At 42.4% G+C, this 22,263-nt stretch overlaps 1 protein-coding gene across 1 annotated transcript in view; it reads right to left on the bottom strand.

The window, feature by feature from the left end:
* The window catches only part of CPS1 (carbamoyl-phosphate synthase 1, mitochondrial), an 87,587-nt gene that overhangs the window by 17,174 nt on the left and 48,150 nt on the right, over positions 1–22,263 (bottom strand). The window contains exons 22-29 of the mRNA XM_010080238.1: positions 18,672–18,813; positions 16,810–16,875; positions 16,185–16,248; positions 12,542–12,723; positions 7,221–7,415; positions 6,587–6,654; positions 4,262–4,337; positions 763–840 (exon numbers count right to left, since the gene is read on the bottom strand). Of these exons, the coding sequence (XP_010078540.1) occupies positions 763–840; positions 4,262–4,337; positions 6,587–6,654; positions 7,221–7,415; positions 12,542–12,723; positions 16,185–16,248; positions 16,810–16,875; positions 18,672–18,813 (871 nt within the window). The remainder of the gene's footprint in view (positions 1–762; positions 841–4,261; positions 4,338–6,586; positions 6,655–7,220; positions 7,416–12,541; positions 12,724–16,184; positions 16,249–16,809; positions 16,876–18,671; positions 18,814–22,263) is intronic.

Raw genomic sequence — 22,263 nt, forward strand, 5'->3', positions numbered from 1 at the left:
CTACCACAGGCTGGAGATTCCAAGAATCCCAAGATCCTCCCTCTCTCTAAAACACGTTGGCTCAGAAGGTAAAAGCTAAGTAGGATTTAAACCAGCTAAGTTCTGCTTGCCACAAACACAAAAAAAGTTGTCATTCCCCAACAGAAACACGTATGGACTAACATCACTTGTAGATTATTTTTTCACCCCACTCTTTTCTGGTGTCTTAATTATGGAAAAAAGCAAGCAGAGGAAATTCAGGCCTAAGGATTTAAATTGAATGAATTGGACCAAGGCGCACTACCTTGATACCAAATCTTGACTGATGGCTAAAAATTAAGACTGAAAACAGAATATTTCTGTTAAATGAGAAGTTTGTGATTTTTTTTTGGTGAGAATTGTCTTTGACTAGTAATGAAATGGAAAGGTGAAGTTGTAATAATAAAACTGCGGTAATATCCTAACATATGCTGACACAATTCTGATGAAAGTAATTTGTGAAGCCAGTGATTTGTGAATCCAGTAAAAACTATATTCTAAAGGATTCATTCACAAGGTTAAGCAATGCTTTAAAAAAAATCACTATTTAGATGTATATAATAAGGTACATCGAGCATTTCAAGCATGATATTTTTGAACCTAAGATTAATTAATCTTTACTTGTTTCTCTACTCTTCTCAGCATGAATCCATGGCTGTATAGTAAATCATTCAAACCACATATTTTTGCAAATCTCTGATCCTAAAAAACAAGTTTAATATTAAAGAAAAGCAAAGTTCTTACTCTTCCTGCCTTGGCTACAGCATCCATTTCCACCTCACGGGCATTTTCAATAAATTTAGTGAGTACCACAGGGTGATCCTGTTATCAAGACAAGATAAAAGAAGGAAGTTTTTATTTGAGAGTATTTGGGGACCATCCAAGTACTCCATTGTTCATCACTGAAAAACCTTTGGAAGCAGAATCCCACAAGACCAATCTATGAATATCCTTATTTCCACAGATAAGTGAACTTTGCAAAGAAATAATGGGGGAAACTTGGTGTGATTTCCCCAAAGCCACCGATACATTAGTTTGAGTCCTCTATAATGTCACCATGACATGTGGGCAAACCCACATAGAGCTTTTAAGCAAGATCATGGCAAAAAGAAGATAGAAGGACATGTGCATGGATCCAGTGACCTCTGATCCTGTCTCCCAAAGACAGTCCTTACCTCCAAGAACTTCAATTCTTCCTCCCTCTGAGCCTCCCAGCCATCTTGCTGGACATACTGCTTCACACAGTAATTGGTTCTTGGCATACTTAATGACTCTGTATAGTTGCTGTTTGCTGTTTTAAAGAGTCATAGATTTTAGGTGACTGATCTTTCCCTTTCTCCTTTCTCTGCCTGGTTTCCTAGGTCTCCCAGGGAGAAGTTGCCACTAATTATAGCTGGCCAGGAATGAGCTGTCCTTGACTCTCAATACATTCCCTGGTATACATTGCTTTCCTTCCTTTTCTTCCTGCCTGTCCCTGGGATGCTAGCACACACTTCCCACTCTCCTCTAGTGCTTTCTCCTTCCAGCCACCTGCTCCAACAGACAGTTAAAAATCTAATCCGCATTCTTCTTGGCCAGCTTCATGTCTCAACATTTTACCTGTCCCATCCACTATTAACAGCCTATTATTTATTAGAGAATAAAATGGAATAAATTACAGTCTGTGCATGCTCGAAAGGCTCTTCTTGAAAAAATATAAAGCAACTCCAAAAGTTACAAGACACAATTCCTTACATTTATCAGTGCAAGGGTAAATTCACAGGCAAGGACAATGCTGCAACCTATGCTGTTTCATAAATTCAGTGGCTTATGTCCTGTAACTTTCTGACTTGCTGCATTTTTTCACCAGAAGATATTATATGTGCATACAACCTTGTTTACTCCAATCTGTCTCAACTCGCACAAGAAGTTTTGAACATTATTGACAACATAAATGCCATAACAACACAACACCATAACAGCAAAGGAGCTAAAACAACAGAACAACGCTGGTCAGGCACTTTAATTGGAGATGCTCTGTTGGATGGAACAGAACTAGGTAAGGCTTTGTAATCGGAAAAATGAAGCCTGTGTCCCACAAAGATGCTCACGTTCAGTTGTATGCTCACAATTAATTTCAATAGCTTCTGTGGAACCATTCAGGGGCCACAGAGTGTTGATAAGATTAAGAAAGCTCCCTAATTTTGAAGCAGATTACAGTACCTTAGTCCTGGTTTGCTTTTTGCTAGCTTAACTTCAACTATACTACAGCTTTTGTCAACATAAAATACCGGATGAAGAAAGAAGTCTTCCCTTAGCACTCTGACCACACTACCAAAAATTCAGCATGTAAATCTAGTGTAAGTCTCTGCAGGCTCAGGACCAGAGCACCCACAGACTCACGGTGTGCAACTGGTCATGTTTGCAGCAAGCATCAGTGCCTTATTTGTGTAGCAGAACTGAACATCATAAGGATCCCATGGGAATATCCACTCTTAACTTCAGCTCCCAGCAGGGCCTCCTGTACCAGCAATGAGACCTCTCAGCAAGGAAGAACAATGTTGCCCAATTCAAGCCAATCAATCTGTGACAAGTGAAGCTGACCAAGGGTCACTTCCCTGGGCTTCACCTTCCCATAGGGTATAATGGGTATCCATTGCCATCATAAAGCCATCCAGTGGCATGAGAAAGTGAATGTGGCTTCGGGCTGCTGCCTGGTCTGCTTCTGGGAGTGGGTGGGGAAACACAAAGTAGGGTGCTTCAGATGAAGAGCAGAGAGAAGCAAGGTGTTTTGGGAGGCTGAGGACTGCTAAGAATCTGGTTTCTACAACAGGTTGACCCTGTAACCTTTTGAGAATTTGGCATATAATTCCTTCTGATGGAAGTAACAGTGGTACTCTCTCACTTTCAAAAATCCCTTTAAAGTTGTTCAGAAATGATAATAAGTGGTCTGCTTGCCTTCACACTTCAGGATATTATTACTTGGCAAGGTATCTCCCTTTCATTCCATCTTTTCTTGCTGAAACACTAAACTGCCATCATTTGCCTCATACACTTAAAAACCACATGGTTTTGTTCTTTTTCAAGCTTTAATCACCTAAGAAATCCCCTGAGTAAGCAGTAATATGTCTGGCTTCCATAGTCAGTTGTGTTTCCAGATATTTCCTTGTTGACTTATTTATTTTTAACTCCAAGACTCCTGTGACAGTAGTGTTTATGGTGCTACAGTACTGTTCTGAACAGTAATCACTCAAAAAAAAAAAAAGGGAAATAACCCTCAAAAGAAAACAGACCAAAAACTGAGGCCAAACTCAGGGACTGTTGAAAGGTCAGACTTAATTCTGTATGTTGCTCATTCAACTTCGATCATTTAATTTTCTCCTCACCCCCTATTCTCATCCCTCCACACATCCCTCGTACAATAATACTGATAGAAGTTACAGAAGAAATCCAGGCTCTGAGTTGTTTACTGTGTTCTGAAGAATTCACATCTTTGGGAAATTGCTTAGATCTTTCTTTTCTAAATTTCAATGTACTAGACCAAATCCTTCCCTTTGCTAGAAAAAAGGCACTTTAAAAAAATCCCCAAATTAGCTTTTGAAAAACATTTAAAATGGAAACCAGAGCTTTCATCTTCTGCATTACATACTCTGCAGATCAATAATCCCACTGGATTAACAGTAAGCAGGCAGCAGTCCTGCTTTTGTATCATAAGAAAACAGAACTCAGTACATTTGGGGAGTTTAATATCACAGCAAAATGTTCCGGTTTTTAAAAGGGAAAAAAAGAGAAAAAAAAGTCATTAGTGAGAGAGAAAATGCCAGGATGAAGTTCTAATTTGTTCAAAGAACCCAGGCAAAACTGAAATCAAGTGAAAGATGCTATCAGATCTATGCTGGTTGACACAACCTGCTACTAGCAAGCTTGGATGGGGTAGGAAGGGTCCCAGCCCATCAGCCTACATCCATTTATACAATTAATCGGTCAGAAATGGATTCCTGGGTGCAACAGCTACCTGCCATCCCTGCTCCATGCAGGCATCCCAGTGGTATCAGTAAGGATGCTTGCACAGGCTCCCATGGTCTGCCTGTTAGGGAGCACATTGAGGAGTCAAACTCTCACTTCACTGGTTCCTCCCCAGACAAGGAAGAGAAAGAATGAGGAAGACACAATAGAGAAACAAAGAGATGGAAAACACAGCAGAGGTGAAACAAATACAGCAAACACAAAAAGAAAAAAGCAGTAGCAGTGCAAAGACCGGTACCTGAGAGACTCTGGTGGCTTCTGCTAAGAACTTCTTCATTTCCTCTTCAGTGAATACTACATTCATTGCAGACCCACTGTGAGAATGGCACAGAAAGAAAACAGGTCAGCTTCCCTCATGATTTCCAGGGAGATATCAGTGTTAGGCACCACAGCACAGGGTTGCCAGCTACCTTTACCTGCCAGACTAGCCAAAAAAGCTCTTGACTCAAGCCACTTGCTCCACTCTTGACTGAAAGAAAGGCAGAGCTGGTACCTAATGAACCTCCATGATACCTTCCAGAAAAGACAGGTGACCTCCAGAACCATAACAAAGAATCAAATAAAATAACCACAGCTGTGTAGCCTTTGCACAGCTGCCAAATCCCCTTTCTGACCCAAGCCTTTAAAGCCCCACCGAAGCTGGAAGAGCTGGCTGGTCAGCCCAACAGCCCTGCTAAGGACCCAGATTTCACCATACGTGCAGGTCAGCTGCGAGCTCAGGACAAAACAGATGCTTTACTCACTTTAGCCCAACTGCTGATCAGCGACAGTGAAGCGAGAAATGTACAGACCACTGGTGATGGTGTGGACAGCATAAATGCAGATGAAAATGGGCTGTTCTTTGCCAGCCATGTCACTGTGCCCCTTCCTTAACGTCTTAGTCCTTAAGGGAGGGACACAACAGATACAGACGCTGTATCCAAAAGCTACTTTGACATGTAGCTGTCAATAATATCAGAGAGAGGGATTTGGAAGAACATGGGGTTGAGAGTCAGTGATTCAGGTTCCTTTTAAAGACAATAATCCTTTTAAAAAGATGTTACACTGGTCACTTCTACCACTGATGTTCAGCTTCCTCTTTGCTTTGCTGGGCAAGGCCACAGAGGCTGTGGGGAAAAGTGGAGAAGGATCTATCCCACAAAATCAGTCACTTTAGCCCAAGATAAATAAACGCAAGTAGCTAGGTGATTATACTGACTGGACTTCCACTTCAGCTGATGTAAATCAATAGGGTTCAATTAAATCTATGGACCTATGTCAGCTGCACCACTGAGGGTGTAAGCTGGTGCACCCAGTACATAACTGGTGGGGAAATGCATTTAGTTTTCCAAGGCAGCTGACAAATATTAAAGGCTGTACCTGTTCAAAGGATGGAGTCTAGCTGTGGGCCTGCTGCTGATCTGCAAATAGAGGCCAGTGTGCTGTGCCAGGGCTTTTCACTTTCTGTTTCCTCAAGTTTTACATCCTCCAGTTTCATTTTTCTCCCTGAAGTCCCCCTAAACTGCACCAATCCCCTTTAGCAAATACTTACATAGAAAGGGCTAATACTGAATTTAATCTGGATGGAAACAACAGGCTAAAAGAAGTGTTGCCTAAAAATATGGAAAACTACATCAGGAGCAGTTCCTAACTTAAACTCCTGATCCGAGTGCTGCTTTTTAACTTTGCTTTGCAACCCCACAGCAAGCTTCAGAAACTGTCTAGAAAAGACACATCCAGCAGTGTCTTCTAAAGGATATTTCCTTGAGGGTTGAACATAGAAGAAATCCTTCTCATTTTCTTCTTTTTAAATAAAAAAGGGGTTTTTTCTCCACTGAAAATGAATATTGTGCCTCTTCATTTTGATATGTGTCTCTTTTTCATATGAAAAGGATCCTGTTTCCAATTTATTTTCACTTGTAAACTGTGCCGAGCAAACTGCCTCTCTGTGCCTAGTCATCCAGATATGAAGAAACTCCTTGCAGAGAAGAGTGATCATTCAGAACATGAGTTTGCTGTGTGTACACGCTGGTGTAACTTCTTCAAAAAGTCTAGCTGTTGGAAATGTGCAGAACTGTACAATGTCTATTTAAAGACAAGCAGCTGCCAGAGTGTAGAGACATAAAACATGCCTGGAAGCAGAGAAGCTTGGCAAATAAGAAGCTGAATTCAGAAGATGTGTTGTCATTTTCTGAAAATAAATGGCCTCAGCAAGTTCCCTTCTGGTTTTCCTGGTGGCAAACCATCTTCTGGCTTAATTGTACAGGTAGTACTCTCAGGAACCTTAAAGAATATCCCAGATGGTTTGTGGGTTTGGCCTTGAGATAGGAAAGAGGTAATGCAGCTAAACAGACATTCTTACAATTATGTTCTATCTTTGATCTGTTCCTGAGGGACATAAGGGGTCCATTGGCTTCCTTTATTGGTTTGAGCAGCTGTCCCATCTGTTAAGACAGACAGCTTTATGCCATATCCACCTAGCACAGCACTTTCCACATGTCCCCCAACATTACTCTCCCTTGTCTCAAAGAGGCTTTTGCAAGTTCCTACCCGAACTCGATGAGCTATGCTGGTTAAGCCTTACCTCAGAACATAGGAAGGCCTCAGCAAACACGGGTAACCCACAGAGCTTGCAAATTCAACTGCATCTCTCTAAAGAAAAGGAGAAAAAACATGCTGTGAACAAGAAAATATTTTAAAGTCATACCAACATTTCAACTCTATCTGCATTTGCATGTCACTAGCCATTAAGACTCGGGGTGGGAGGAGGAAGTTGGGAACTACAGCCTGGGCTGAATGTACTACACAACTTCTTGGTTCCACAGCTGTCATCTTCAGACCTTCCCAGTCCATAGAGCTTCATTAGGAAAAAAGAGCAATGCTGACACATCTCTATTCCTTTGCAATCTCCACCTGCTAGAATAGTTTGAGGCCAGCAAGATAAACTAGAGGAGGCTGACAGTGGTTCTGCTGGGTATATACCCCACGTCGTGTAAAGGTGATTTAAAGACACTTCCCTTCCAGTTCCCACCCCACTGACAGTGATGCTATAGCATCACTTTACAGGGATCAAGAATTTCTTCAACATTGGCAGTAAAAAACTGTCAAATTATCTTTGAAATCTTGAAAAGTATCAGTAAGCTGGTCTCCCCTGAGCAGATGCTCGTAACAACTCCCAGCCACTTCATTGTTTCCCAGATGCACATTTCCCAACTTACCAGGGTGCTGACTGCCTTCCAGGGAGCCTGGGCCACATGCAGCTCATCCAGAACAGCTGAGAATACGGAGCGATCTTCTGCCCGGTCAATCTGCAAAGGGTTTGTGCCAAAGATCTTCACTCCATTCTGGTGCAGTGGCACTGCCAAGTTATTGGGAATCTGCCCACCTACAGAAATAATGCAACCACTGCATCCCTGTTGGCAGACAGAAAGGAGCACAGTCATGTCCAAGTCAGCTTAACATTAAGAGCTGTCATAACCAAGAACCCAATATTTAGGCTGCATCACTTTCCAGCTTGCTATGAGCAAAGGCAGATGATAATTGTGCTGATCCAGAGGTACCCAGGCTGCAAAGTGGGATTCACAGTGTGTAGCCTCTCTAAAGCAGCAATATCCTCCATGATGTCACTCAACAGGCAGCAGTAACTTGAGGTCAAATTCTCCAGGAAACCAAAGAAATCTGCAGTGTTCACATGTCTTTTGATATCAAGCCAACATTTTATAACTTCTGCTAGAATCACAGACTGTCACCTTGTTTTCACGTCATGTTTAGGTGCTTCTGCTTTCCCAGTGAGCGCAAGCACTGCGCTGACACATGCTCCCTTGCTTTGCAGAGAAAGGGAGCTGTGCTATGAAAACATTACACCTTGCAACAAAACTCAAAACTCCACTCGGTGGGGTCAAGTCTCCCTCCCGTGCTCTCCTCCATGTGTGAACATGGGCTCATTCACTTCCACCCAGCCCACTGCCACTCCCCTGCTGCCACCTTTGGACCCAGCAGCATGAACAAACAAGATATTTTAGGTCCCCTTTCTTTCTCAGTGCAGCTCTTGTGAGAAAACAGCCTCTCCCATGCTCATGGTCAGGGACTGACAGAGTAGCAGACATTCACACAAACTCTTTTTTACTATGAAGTTGCAAGGCAGTAACCTCCAGCACAGAGGCAATGAGAAACAACTGGATTTTTTTTTTTTCTGCCAGCACCGTTAATTGCTAAGCAAACCCCTTTCCTAGCCCCAGAAGCCAGTCTTTAAGGAGTGCTGGCCCGTACAAAGCAAAGCACAGGCTAGTTCAGAGCCAGATCCATCGGACAGCCTGTGATGGTGAATTACCCTGGATACACTTTGCCCTTTATTTTAACTCATCCTCATTATCCCTGACTAGCTCCTGATTTCTGGTAGAGCTCAATAATAACAAGTATTTCAGCCAAACCATCACACATTATCATTTCTACGCAGGTTATTGGCAAACGCTTCAATTCCTGAAGCGGAAGAGGCAGGACAGGGGGCACAGCATCCTCCAGCCACAATGGCACATTTCATGTCTGTCACTGGGCAACCACAACAGTGGGGAAATAATAAACAGCAAGTGACAAGAGACAGGTGAGCTTGCTTGCAAACACACATCCTTCTTCAGGTGCAAATATGGGCTTTTTTGTTTTGGTGGGGTTTTTTTTGTTTTGTTTTGTTTTTTACATAGAACTCCTAATGTTTACAAGTACAATCTAGTCTGGTGTGAAAATGTTCAATAGTAAAAAAAAGCACCTGCAACAATTATGAGGACATGAATTACATTTAGATTGTGTAATAATTTAGGGTAATTAAATAAGTGTCACTTTACTTCCAAATTAAAGCTGGTGAAACTTTGCCCAAAGGAGAATCAGGCCCACAGTACAGCTGCAGTGAAGGGCTCTTTTGAACCATATGTGTTTTACAGTTTCACCCACCTCTAACAAACAAGAAACATAAATCAAGTGATCCATGTTTTGGCTCTATCTTTTAGGGTATCAATGTTCTTTTAATTAACAAGTGTGTTTTTCCTGAAGAAGGTTAGACTCACTGGCCTTCCTGGAAGAAGAACTTCTTAATGAGGGATTTAAAGGAATTTAGAGTGGCAGAACTGTAAGCTGAGAGCAGGGTGGACTAGAAGTGACTGAGAAAAAACAGATGATAAATGCTAGTCCAAACTTTGCTCAACTTTAATGTGGTTAACTTCCTACCATAACAAAAACCTACTAAAAAAGTCTGGCATCTAAGCAGTACTTATTATCCCAAGGTCTACAAGACTATTATTTGCTTCACGTGCTAATATACAGCACTGGAGAAATTTTTTTTTTCCCTTTCACCATGCAGTCACTTATGGGATAATATGTTGCTGCCAGCCACCAGCAACCATCTGAAAGAGCCTAGAATGGGAAGTGAAAAATGCCTTATTAGTAGAGAGTGGAGCAAGGACAAAGGCTGTTTTGTACCCACATAGGGTTGTCCCATGACATCGGAGCTTGCCGTCTTCAACTCAGGGGGAAAAAAAAAAAAAAACCAAGACCAAAAAAACTGTTCCTTACTGCTTCCAGACCCATCCAAAACACAGGACTTATCTCCAGCCCCTGGGCCCCTTATCATCCCACATAGATGAGAACCAGACAGTGAATAAGCAAACCCCTTCCTGCAGCTTGGAATGGTTCTGGTTTGATAACTAGTCAGCTGAGCTTTGCTGCCAAGGTCAACACCATCTTAATCTACCCTCAGCATATTTGAAATGTCAATGTCCCAGCTACCAGCTTCTTTTCAGCTGCTGCTTATTTCTTCCGTTAAAACAATTCTAGTCACTGAGCCTCTAAAATCCAAATACTGCCTATACCAAAGTTGGGATGGCGTTGGGGACTCCAGCCCCAAGGAGACAGAAGAGATGGTTTATTCAAGCAGATAGCTTGAATCATATACTCACTTTTACTCAAAAAGGACCATAGATTGAGACCCAGCTGCTGCCTACTTCTTCCTTTAAAATTCTGCTGTTATTTCCCAAAGCATGCTCTCGCCCAAACAGCAGCTCACCATCCTGCCAGGGAACAGGAGTGCTCCACTGAGAAACGTGGGCAGACAGAAATGGATACCACTGCATATCACTTTGTCAGCAGCCATATTTTAATTATAAAGACAATGAATAACATCCTTGCCAACAGATATCCTTAAAATATACACTGTACATAATCTAGCAAAAAGAAGCCTAGAGAGAATTATTTTCCCCTTTATAACAAAAATAGTGGTTTTATTTCTACCTTGCCTTTATATCATTAGTAATAGAGTTGGGTTTTCTTTTCCCTGAGTTTGAAAACAAATTAGACCATTACAATTGTGCCTAAGAGCCTCCTTTAGTTTTATGAATTGTTTCAGAATGATCTTGGAAACTGAAAAAGAATCAGAAGAGGCCCTCAAGCAGATAGGTATTAAAATAAAAAGGGAACATCTTCTCTGGAAACAATAAGTCAATAAATCTGAGGGAAGGAATTTTTTTTTTTTAAATTATTGTCCTCATAGACTACCACCTAACTTTGCACATTCACAGTAAATTAAACTCCCCGCCAACGCATGGCTCTGTTGTGCAGAGCTCAGTCTCTGGTGAGTCAGAGCAGCTGTGAATGTTGACTGGAGAGAGGGAGGTAAAAGGGGACCAGCTCTGTTGTGCAGAGCTCAGTCTCCGGTGAGTCAGAGCAGCTGTGAATGCTGACTGGAGAGAGGGAGGTAAAAGGGGACCCAAGGGACAGAAAGAGAAGGGACAGCTGAAGACATCGCTGGGATAGGACCACGTGAAGCTGTGAGCAGCTCTTTGTAGGCAGGCTCCAGCCGCCTCCTCCCTGCCCTCTCTCCTCTCACAATCACTTTTTGGTTTACTTCACAAGCAGGACAGGCTAAAAAGATGCCCAGAAACATAAGCCGGTCCAGCTGATGAGCACAGCTGGCTGAGCTGGGGAAATTGCCAAAGTGTCCTTCCCCTTCAGCTCTGGGTACCATAGGATGCTGCTATTAGACCTTGAGATCTGCGACACCTCCCACCAAACTTGCCAAGCCCTGCTCTTACAAGCAGGATAATGCAAGCTTCAATATGTATGCATTATTCTTTTCACATCTTTTTCTTACCCAACTTGCTAATTACTAGCACTATGTGTTTAAATGAGCTCTCTCATTGCCTATCTCTACCTTGATGCTGCAGTACTGATGCTGCAGTAATTAGATGCTGTTTCATCAGTGTCATTTGTTTGACAGACTGTCACACAATTTCCTCCACACCCCAAGTTCAGAAGTCCAGTTTTGCTTAAGTAAACAAGAGTTCAATGCTTATAGAGTTGACCCTCATGGATAATCCTAGTGCATTCAAAAATCAGCCTTACGACTCCAGAGAGCCACCAGAGTCTTTTGGCCTGTCCTAAATCTACTGCTTTCCTCTAACAGTCTTTGTTTTTATGAAAATTTGAAGAAGAGGTAAAACTACATGTACAAATAGGAAAGTATGAACATGCAATCTAAAAACGGCCCTAGAGAGCATTTTGCAAACAGTTTAATAACAGAGCCTAGAGACCGGGATTTGAGTTCTGATGTGCTTTTGCTTGGTTACAAATTTGGGAATTTTCAAAATATAGCCATGTTATAAAACCATTTTAGAAACTTGCACCCATCCACAAATGGGACTAGCTCAAGCTGTCATATACTGGGAAGAAGGACCAAGAAAAATCATAAGTTTGACATGACTTGAGTTCTGCAAAGTTGCTTCAGCAAGTTACACACCCAACTCATACTGAATTTCAAGGAAGACGAAGTTCCTGTAAGCGCCTTTCAATGCCTCAGCCACAAATCCAAGATGAGTTTGTCACCAGTCAGAAATCAACATTTTCCATATTGGGACTGTTTACATTATAAATCCTCTCATTATCAAATCTGTCTGGGATTCTTTTCCATCTCTTAGTATCAGCACTTCTGAACACTTGAAGACTCCAAATAGACAAGAGCAACGTCTGGATCAGGAGCTGGAAGATGTTTTGGTTTGATGGCAATTCCAATCCCCTTTCCTCACCTGCCAAACCTGTGTGCTGGACCACACCCACCACATTGCCACTGTACTGCAAGGCCAAGACCACAAATTCTTGAGCACATGTTAGCGTCATGCCCATAACTTGTTCTACTGCTTCAGGGTGAGCACTTGTGCTTAAATTCAAGGATATTCTTAAGTGCTAAAGCTCAGCATCACAAGGGCAGAACAATTTGTGAGACAAATGACTGTGCAGCAAATTAAATCTGCTTGTAAATATTGCACAATATGGCATCTTGCAAAATAATTTAATATTTATTTGGCATTCATTATTGAGCAGTCTGCTAGAAACATCAACGATGTGTAAAATGCAACATCGGGATCCAAACCAAACAGCTTTTGCTAGCAAGCTCTCCCACCTCACCCCTAGCTGCTCTGCCAAAGCAAGCTAGTGACATGAATTTTGAAAAGTTTGGTCTGCTTCATGGCTTTTTGTTGCTGCTTCTGGTTTTCTTTACCTCATATTGGTAGATGTCCAGGATCCTTTCCAATGACAGCTCCTCAAAGTACAGTCTGTCACACTCATCAAAATCTGTGCTCACCGTCTCTGGGTTGCAATTCACGACGACAGTCTTGTTGCCAAGCTGACGTAGCATGCGAATGCTGGAGACAGCACACCAGTCAAACTCCACGCTGCTGCCTGCCAGAAGACACAAAAGCGGGCAAGGAAAGGAAGGATGCAGAGAAGAAAACAAACAGACATTCTCAGCACTGGAGCTTAAAAAAGAAGAAAAAAGAAAAAAAAAAGAAGATAAAAAAAGACCAGCACTGCCTCCTGTCAGCTCAGAGCAAGAAATCTAATTGTCCTCCCATGGAAACTAATCATCCCCAAATGGGAGCCTCCAAGCACAACAGGTACGTTGGCTCAGGTGCTCAAGAGTGACAGGCCTCTAGACATGTCTGTGGTCCTGCACACATGAATGCTCATGTCTGCTCTCCCTGCCCATCCAGCTACTACTGCTTCCAACCAACAAGCTTTGAGATGAACTTCGGAGGCAGAAGCTTAGAGGTGGCCAAATTGAGTGCCCATTATAATGAGACAGTGCTGTTTACTCCAGGAAACATGAAGCATTTGTACAGATGCAGTTTAAAAACCAGAAGATTGAAGTGTTTTTTACGTTCGAGAAGAGCAGCGTGGATAACCTAACAGAAAAATTACATCTCTGTGGGTCTGACCTTCCTGTGCGCTGACCCTAGATGTGGCAAGTCAGTAGAGGAACACTTTTAGAACCACTCCGTGATCCTTTTATCTTGGTTTAAAGGCCACAGTGACTATGGCAACACTCTGGGGCAAGCTCATCCTACTGTCCTGAACCCCGAGTAAGCACTGTGGCCACCTCCAAAGGGAAGAGGCACAGCTGGAGTCACCTGGTGTTCAGGCGAGCACTGGGACTTGGTGCTTGGTCTTGGGCAAGCTGCAAGTCCTAGGACTTGGGCAACACTGCAGTCCAGACTTGTGCTTGTGTTTATGGGACTTGTGTCCCATAAACTTCTATGTGTCAATATCTAAGATGGGTACCATAAACAGAGAATGATGCATATTAAAAAACATAATTAAATGGCTATACTTACAGTCTACAATAAAACCTGGGCCTCATCATGATGTGTTCACAGTCGTTACATGATTGTTAACCACCAATATAATTATTTTTTACATATAACTGTGTGACAAGATACATTGGAAATTCAGTCTGTGGTTAATTGCTGCCTCCCCCACCTAGTCACAAACAAATGGCTGTCACAGGTCACTCACTGGCAGGCACACAACAGGAACCTCAAAACATGCCTAGGCCTTAGCTAAGACCCCACAGAAAACAGTGGGAAATCAAATCCAAAAATGGATGTTTCCCAGAAGGGTCACCAGCTGCTCGTTCACTTTTTGTATCCCACTTCCATCATTCAAGTATTCTTCTACACATAAGAAACCCCAACTCTGGGACACAATGGCCATCTGGAGTCCCCATCTGACTGCTTTAGACACAACCTTGGAGAACAGCTGAACACTGAACATTTCAGCCACATCCAGCAATGGTCATGTCCAAACAGCGGGAAAAGGGAAGACAGCCAATACTTAGTAATACTAGTAATGATTGTTGTAACATAACCGGACATTGCTCCTCAGAAGATAATTACTACATGAGCACAGGCATGTTTTTGAAGTCACTTTCAGGTTTCAATCATGATAAATCTACGTGCACACCTTGAAATCTACAGAGCACTCTGCTGGTCCACACAGTTGGAGCAATAGCTGATTTATACTGCTTTCAAGGCTGACTTTCACACAGACAAACTCCCCTTCCAGGACAGGAGATACCCTCCTGGCAGCAAGTGAAGAAGAAGCATTGCCTTGAATATCTGAGCAGTACCCCAGAGGAGCACAAGTCATGCACTGCAGCCCAGGCTCTCAGCAAGCCAGAGGCCTCTATGTGTGTGTCAAAGGTGCGTCAAAGCAAGCTCTGAAGTTTGTGTGCAGCTGTACCGATTCACATCATGTTTCTATTTGGCATGTTAGTTAACAAGAGCAAAAAAACTTCAAAAAAAGACACTTCAGTGTGGATAATTTTCTTTTTAAATACAGAATAGAGCACGACTGTTGAAATGATCTTACACTTCCCCCAAATAATTTTTTCTTTGCAAAAGTATCAACATATTCAAGATTTTCCTGTAATATATTTCAAATAAAATGTATAAGGTTGGGGTTTTTTTAAATCTAAAACTCAGTTTTCACAAAGGAAATAAGAATCGTGTTTAAAAAAAAAAATGTAACAACACATGTTTAACTTCCATCCAAATCATTTAGCCGTTTCTGATCTGTTCCTGTTTTGTAAATGTAAATCCACAGGGAACACTAAGTTGATCCAATTGAATTATGATTAAAATTCTGAAAGCACAGAGGAAAAGCATGCTGCTTACTTGCCTTCAAAAGATAATTTAAAAAAAAAAAATCAACTTGGTTATTGCACCTAGGGAAAAAAAAAAAAAAAACAAACTTGTAGAGATGCAAGTAATGGTTTCCTTTAGCAGACTTTTATTTACTTGCAATCTCTTCCAAAGATTGTCTTGATCTAATCAAAGCTACAGAACAGGTAAGACCAAGATCAGATCTGTATGGCTAATCTAAGCAATTAGGAGTTTTAAGTGAACAGTGCAAAATGTATTCACATACAATCTATCAAATTATTAAACAACACTGCCATCCTTTTTATGTTCATTTTTTGTAACCACGCTACACAGCATGTTGACTGGCAGAAGCATTCACAAAAAATCAGCATAATCACGGACTGTGCCTCCTGATTTCACTCAACATTCATATTGGAAACTGAGTTTAAAAAGACACATCCTACAAACAGCAACAGGAGTGCCACACGTGACCTGTCCATCCAAGCAAAACAAATCGAGGCAGTTTTAAACTTCACCTTTCAAAAACCATCACCGCTACTGGTGAGATGCAGAGCAAAAATATTTCTGAATAACAATAGATTTTTTTCTTGTCAATAATTGCAAGCTATTTGGAAGGATCCATGAAAAGAAAAAGTGAAAGTCATCATATACAGATTTCAGCGGTCTACCCAATACTCATAGCCACGAGGAAACTCTTATGCTGCATAGTCACCTGAGTGGGCTGAAAAACCAGCATGCAGAGAATTGCTTACACAAAAGCAGCTGAATATATCAAAATATTTTCATAGTCACCTACACTTACAGCAGTCAAATGCATAGTATATAACAACATAGTCATGAGCTGGCAGTAAACACGTAAGATCTGTGTGGGAGCAACAAACTTCTACACAAGGTATCAAGTCCTCAAGACCTTAACATGTGCAAAAAGTAAGATTAAAAAAAAATTCCCTAAAACTTTGTGGAAATCAGAATTTTAACTGACAAGGGAAAACTAATAAAATTCTCCTGGTTTTTCCAAAGCATGAAATGAAGTCTCCAAGCAAGTGTAAAAGGCAAACCTTGTGTTAGGAATTGATGTTCTGTGCAGTGTGCACTGGAAGGTTTTGTCACCACGTGAGAAGAGGAACGAATGAACCACAAGAAAATCCAAAGAAGACTTGATGGTGCAAGGAGAACAGAGGAGCTGTAAAAAAGATTTACCTATGTGATATGGTCCACAGCCCAACACCATCACTCCACAGTCATCAAATTTTACATCATGTTCCTGGGAAGGGAAGGAAAAAAGTCAGTAGTATCTGTACTTCACAGTACCTAACCGCATGCTTTCCAGAATAACTAGTTTCTGGTCCTAATCCTGCATCCAACAGTCTGATCCTTCAGGGCTCAAGTCTGATCCCATTTACTGCAGTGTAAATCAAGTGCAACTCTGCTGGAATTAGTGGTGCTGCGCTCAAACCAAAGGAGACACAGCACCTCTGATGGGGATAGTAGCTCCTTAGGCTGCTTGAGTAAGTTGCACATAAAAATGAATGCTAGTGTGAGATGAGCGAAACACAAGTTCTGCATTGCCAGCACCCGACCTGCGCACAGAGGATGCAAGTACAGGTGACACAGGACAGGATCATAACATCATACGGGTATTAACACTGAATGCACTGGATTAATATTTGAGCAAAAGAAAGTTCCAGGCCTGCTGTAAGGGGATTATATCCAAAATAATTGCTACAGAGACTGAGACATCTTCAAGATCTCCAAAAATAATGCAGCACAGGGGAAAGAGATCAGATTAGACAGCAATGAGACTGTTGTTTCCGAATGTGCCTACCTGCCCATTGTACGTGACGTAGAGGTAATTAGTCACTGCTGGATATTCTGCTGCCAGTGTGTCGATCTGTATGGGGAAGAAGAGGAGGGACTGTCACTTGGCCAGTGCAAGATCTTTCTTACATGCAGGTGTTTTGGGGTTTTTCTTTTCCCTCTTTCCTTTTTTACTCTTATTCTGTCCTATTATTTTCCCATCATGTCTTTCCTCAAAAGCAGATGATCTGAGTTGTCATACGCTGGCAATGCAGCATATGTCTGGCCTTCCCCTGAGACCCTGCGGTTCAGTTAACAGGAGAGTCGATCATCTCTTCATACACTGCAGTTTTAGCTCCACATCTCTTCGGTAAAACACCTTCACAGTCTAGGAACTTTCCCTATCCATCCCTTCTTGTCAAGGCCCTCATTCTCTGGTTAGTTTGGCAGCATTAATTACACAGATCTCCTGTCCTCTTTAGCTGCACCAACTAGGATCTTGACCTCATCTTACTCCCACACTGAATACAAACATGCACACAGTATCACTTTGAGATCATGTCGAGTAGCAGCCAGCAGTGCAAGTACTACGTATTTATGTTACAATATAACTCATGCTTTGATAATTAAATGGTACACAAAGCAAGAGTGATTTTCAACCACCTCTTATCTGTAGTTTTCAACAATTTCTTAACTAATTAGTCACCAGAGAGTCCAGAAGAATAATCTGCCTACTAGGCTGTTCACAAACTATTTTTATCAACTACTTATTGCATGTTATACATGGTAACTACTCCATTTAGGTCACCAGCGACTGCTGAAGTTCCCTGACTGAACAGCTGAAACATTTCTACACAGAATACTGAACAGGGAACAATATTACAGCAGTCCTGACATGAATTTTTACATGCTAGACCATTTAAAAATCTGTCCAGTCTTCAAGTATTTTCAGCAATCCCCACTGGCTGTCCAAATCCTTGTGAATAATGAAGACTGCGACCTTACGTCATTAGCACTGTGTAAGTGTCTGCTGCTCATTACTGTTGTTAATACCACGACTTGTACCTCACGGCTCAAGAAGAAACATATGCTTCGAAGCCACAAATGCAGGCGTAAGTAGAATGACCTTATTAAGGGTACGTCAGCACACAAATCAATCCAGCACCGCAGTGCCATGTGCAGGTGAAAGAATGCAGTGCACTATTTCTGTGGGCCAGGTGAGGACACAGAAGGAAAACAGCAGCTGGGGAACAGAGGGAGATTTGGCACCTGGAATTGGGCCTGAGGATACAGATGGGCTCTTTCAGAAACATTTAGTAGGCTGGGCTGGGTTGTTTTTTTTTTCCCCTTTAAGGACAAAAAAAACAGCTGGTGGCAGTTTAATACCAACATACCTTAAATGCAGCAGAACACCTAGCAAAGGCTTGTGACACTGCCATGAATACTAGATGAGCTCATTATGCTCCTGCTATCACAATGAATAGCAAATGAACCCATAACAATAGCACACTTCAAATAAAGTATTGCCCTGTAAAAAGTTACTACCGAGAGAAAAGACAGATTACACTTTTCATGGTCGCACCACGGTGGGCCAGCATTCTCAGCCTTTTCCAGAAGCCAGATAGCTGTGTTTCCCCTTCAGCCACACAGAATATGAACAAGAATATTCTGAGACTCTCTTTGGGGATGTTCATGTCATTACATTGACGCCTGCAATGCAGAAGTAACAGCTGCGTGGGGGAAGTTTGTTTTCCTCTAATGTGATACTCCTATGGATGTTAACAGAGCCAGCGGTTCCACTTTGTTTGCCTCAGCTGCTTCTAAGGACATGGAGGTGTGCTCCTTGCACTCCTGGAAGCCCACATCACAAACAGCAATGTTGTCACATACCTGTTTCACCCAGGGCACTATATTCTTCCTGAGTCTCAGCTGACGGCACTGGACTTCAGTCAGCCTCAGGCATTTCCCAATTTGTTTATCTGAGAAGCCGACCTGTTTGGCTCTCCTCAGTGTCTCTTCCGGAACTGTTTCACTAGGATTAAATAAGAAAAACACCTCTGCATGAGGCTTTACAGGAACACTTAGAAGATATATAAGTGCTTGTGTCTTCCATACTGCATGGAGTTGCTGTAGGATCATGCACATAAAGGCAAGAAAAGGAAGAAGACTCAGCTAAGCTGTGCAATCCCTGGACACAGAAGATCTTTTTTGCACTGGATGCCCCCCACAAACACCTGTAAGGTGGGGCCTACAGGCAGACCGCTGATGCTAGGAAACGAAACACTCTTTTCTTGCATTTTTTAGACAGGAGTGAGTGACTCAAATGACATCCATCATCTCCCAGGCAGCATTCTCCACCAGGCTAGTACAAAGTCACCATATTCACAACAACTGTACGGTCATTTACCATTACAGCCTCCACAGAGGACCTGCACTGATTCCTTTCTTGGATTCAGTATCCTCACATCTCCATGCCCAAAATGTAACACAATCTCTCCCTCATATTCCACCTTCAGAGGCTCACACACAAGGTATATTTTTCCTTCTGACAGTCTCAAGTACACTTTTTTCCCATATAATTTGTGCTGCTTCTTGCACTATGAAAACAGGGAGAGGTGGATAGACAGGGCAAAGCAGTGGCACTTTTTTCATTTCATATTTGTAATCAGGGTCTTTCAATCCTTCCATATGTTCTTGTTCTGGTTTTGCTTTTCAGGAGTCCTAGTGTTTGCTATTTATTTCAAATGCATTGCTTTCCCAGGCCATCTCTGCAGCTCAACAGTTTCTTGCCCATTTTGCCTTTGATTTTTTCATCTTCTCCATCCCCTCTTTATTCTCTCCACTTTTTTCTCTCCCACACTCTCTTTGTTCCACTTTGTTTTGACTCCACCTATAGCCCTTATAGTTTCTGCCTGTCTCTGTTCCTAAGCTACCTTTTCTAAGCTTAGCTTTTGCAAAAACATAAAAAAAACCCATGTATTTTTATCAGCACTTCTGCTTTTCATCTTCATTGCCAAGAGCATCCTTGCCTGCCCAATAAATCAATATTTTATGAGCAAGCAAGCCTGGAATCAGGAAAAAGGAAATTATTAACAAACAAGCAATTTTCCTAAATCAGAGCTTCTGAATTACATCTTTTGCTTGACGGTATTTTTAAATAAATAGCATTATGTTATTTGAGTGGGATGAGAGGGCTAAGGCCATGTTATTGGAATGTGTCAGGAAGCTGAAGCATGAAAGAGAGTCATTGGATTTTCCACTTTGGCTTAGGCCCAGAGCAGCTTTGCTGCCCTCGGTGCAGTCAGGCTAGAGTAAAAGTCAGCTGTTCTGAGAGCACAACTGGGGACCAGTAACTTTTGGGTTCAGATCCCTGGGTGGGTGGGTTTTCCTCTATGAAACCCCCAGTGCCACCTTTCCTTCCCCTGCAACATGGAACAGAATGCTTCACTTGCCTACAAGAGCACAGGATACAGCCAGCAAGGATGTGCAGAAAGGAAACACTCACCATAACTGCCATCAACTGTGTCCCAGCCTGGAGTAACGGGGTGACAACCAGCCTGCTCTGCCCTCAGAGGTCTCCAGGCAGGAGTACCACCTACACCATTGACCTTTTCCACAACCCTCCGCCACATCACCCTTCTTACTCCAGCAGCTCCTGCTCTTTGCCAGTGTCAGAAGGAAACAGTCCTGCCTAATCCAGCAGGTTGAGCTTCCCAGGTTTTGGATTTAGTCCTGGGTGCAGAAAGCCTTCCCAAAATAAGACCCACTTTGCAGCACACCAGTAGGTACATCACAGCCCACAGTCTCCATATACTAACTGCTGCACTGTAAAACTCCTCTGCTTCTCCTCAGCCCTTTCTGCTTTCTGATCTCAGCTCAGAAGCAGGACATCTTGCATAAAACATGAATGCCAGACCTGCAAGTATGGATGGGTGTTTTACAGGAGGAAACACAGCAAGTAAAATCTGCCAATTCTGTGGCAAAACAGATGCTAGCCATCGCCAGCTATTAGGAAGAACGCAGCCACATTAGATTTCTCTCCTAGATTCAGCATTCCCTAAGTATGAGTGAGCAGACCTGTGATCCCAAGAAAATTAGCCTGTTTCAGTGCAGTTTGCTCCCTTGCTCTCCTTCCCTTCTGCCTCAGAAACACACATCGCTGGCTGTCATTTGATTACTGACAGAGAAAGAAAATTGCCTTCATTTGCAGCTTGCTTCAATTCAGTTTTTTGTATCTCATTATAACAATATCATTCATCGTCATCCCCCCCAGCAGGGTGGGTAGAAGAGAAGCAGTGATTATTTGGTGACATGATTCATTTGTCTTGGGCTAGCAGCTTAAATTAGGTTAGGACACTTATTAATCCATGAAAAAGGTAACCAGCGTTGTACAGGACAACCAGTGTGCAAGAGAAAAGCTGAGGAACTAAAGGGGAAATGAAACGGTGTATTTCTTCCTTTGCTACTCCTGATGCGTGATAAAGAAAACAGAAGAGATGTAGCTTTCAAGGTGGCTAATAAGAAAGATGCTGTGGGAAACTCTAGTCAAGCAGGACCTAGACAGGAAGGGGTTTCTCATTTCTCACTACCATGGAGGCAACTTCCTATGGAGGAAATGCACCCAGCTCTAACAAAGGTTAGAGCTGACAACCCAGCCCTGGGCATGTAAGTTTCGTCATTTAATATTGTCACAGAAAATTGGCAAGAGTCAAACACCCAGCAGGGCTGCCTTCCTAGCACTTGAAACCAGACTCTGCCACGAGATGAGAATTTGTCAGAAGCCTCTGAGGCAGCTCCCAGGGTCTTGGAGGCACAACCAGCAGAAGGGGCAGGCAGAGCAAGCCAGCAGAATTGCTCCACCACATTTAAAGGGAACTGGATCAGAGCGCTGCAAGCCCTCAGCACTGGGAGAGAAATCAGGGTGCCTCTCTGCACATACTGGACATGCACCTTTGTACCTGGATAATTTCCATTTATTAATAAGGGCAATTTTTAGCATTTGTATCTCAACATTCACGGAAAAAATACACAGAAACATGCAAACAGAGGGAGGGTGATTCTTATCTTACAGATAGCAAAACTGAGACATGCAGAGGTTAAGGGGTGATGATTTTTAAGATCCAGCATTGACCTAATTCTGTTCCCACTTGAGCCTTTGCTCAAAGATAGCCCTTTAGACTTGCTGGAGATGCTAAAGCCAGCAAGAGTAGAAGCGAGCTGATCTCTTTGAATGCTTGAGTACAAACAACCCTTCCAAGAGCTCATCAGAAATACAGCACTACAAGAAAGAAGAAGAAAAAAAAAAAAAAACAAACCCCACAAAAACAAAAACCTCAGTTCTGGCTATTCCCAAACATGTGACCCAGTCCTACATCACTACTGCCCACTTTCTCCTGAAGCATCACTTACTCTTCAAACACAGAGCAAAAAGTCTCCCAAAGATCAAACTCCCTTGCTGTTTTATAATCAACGCTGAAGCAAG

The sequence above is a fragment of the Pterocles gutturalis genome, unplaced genomic scaffold (assembly GCF_000699245.1).
Source record: "Pterocles gutturalis isolate BGI_N339 unplaced genomic scaffold, ASM69924v1 scaffold6664, whole genome shotgun sequence".
NCBI classification, from domain to species: Eukaryota; Metazoa; Chordata; class Aves; order Pterocliformes; family Pteroclidae; genus Pterocles; species Pterocles gutturalis.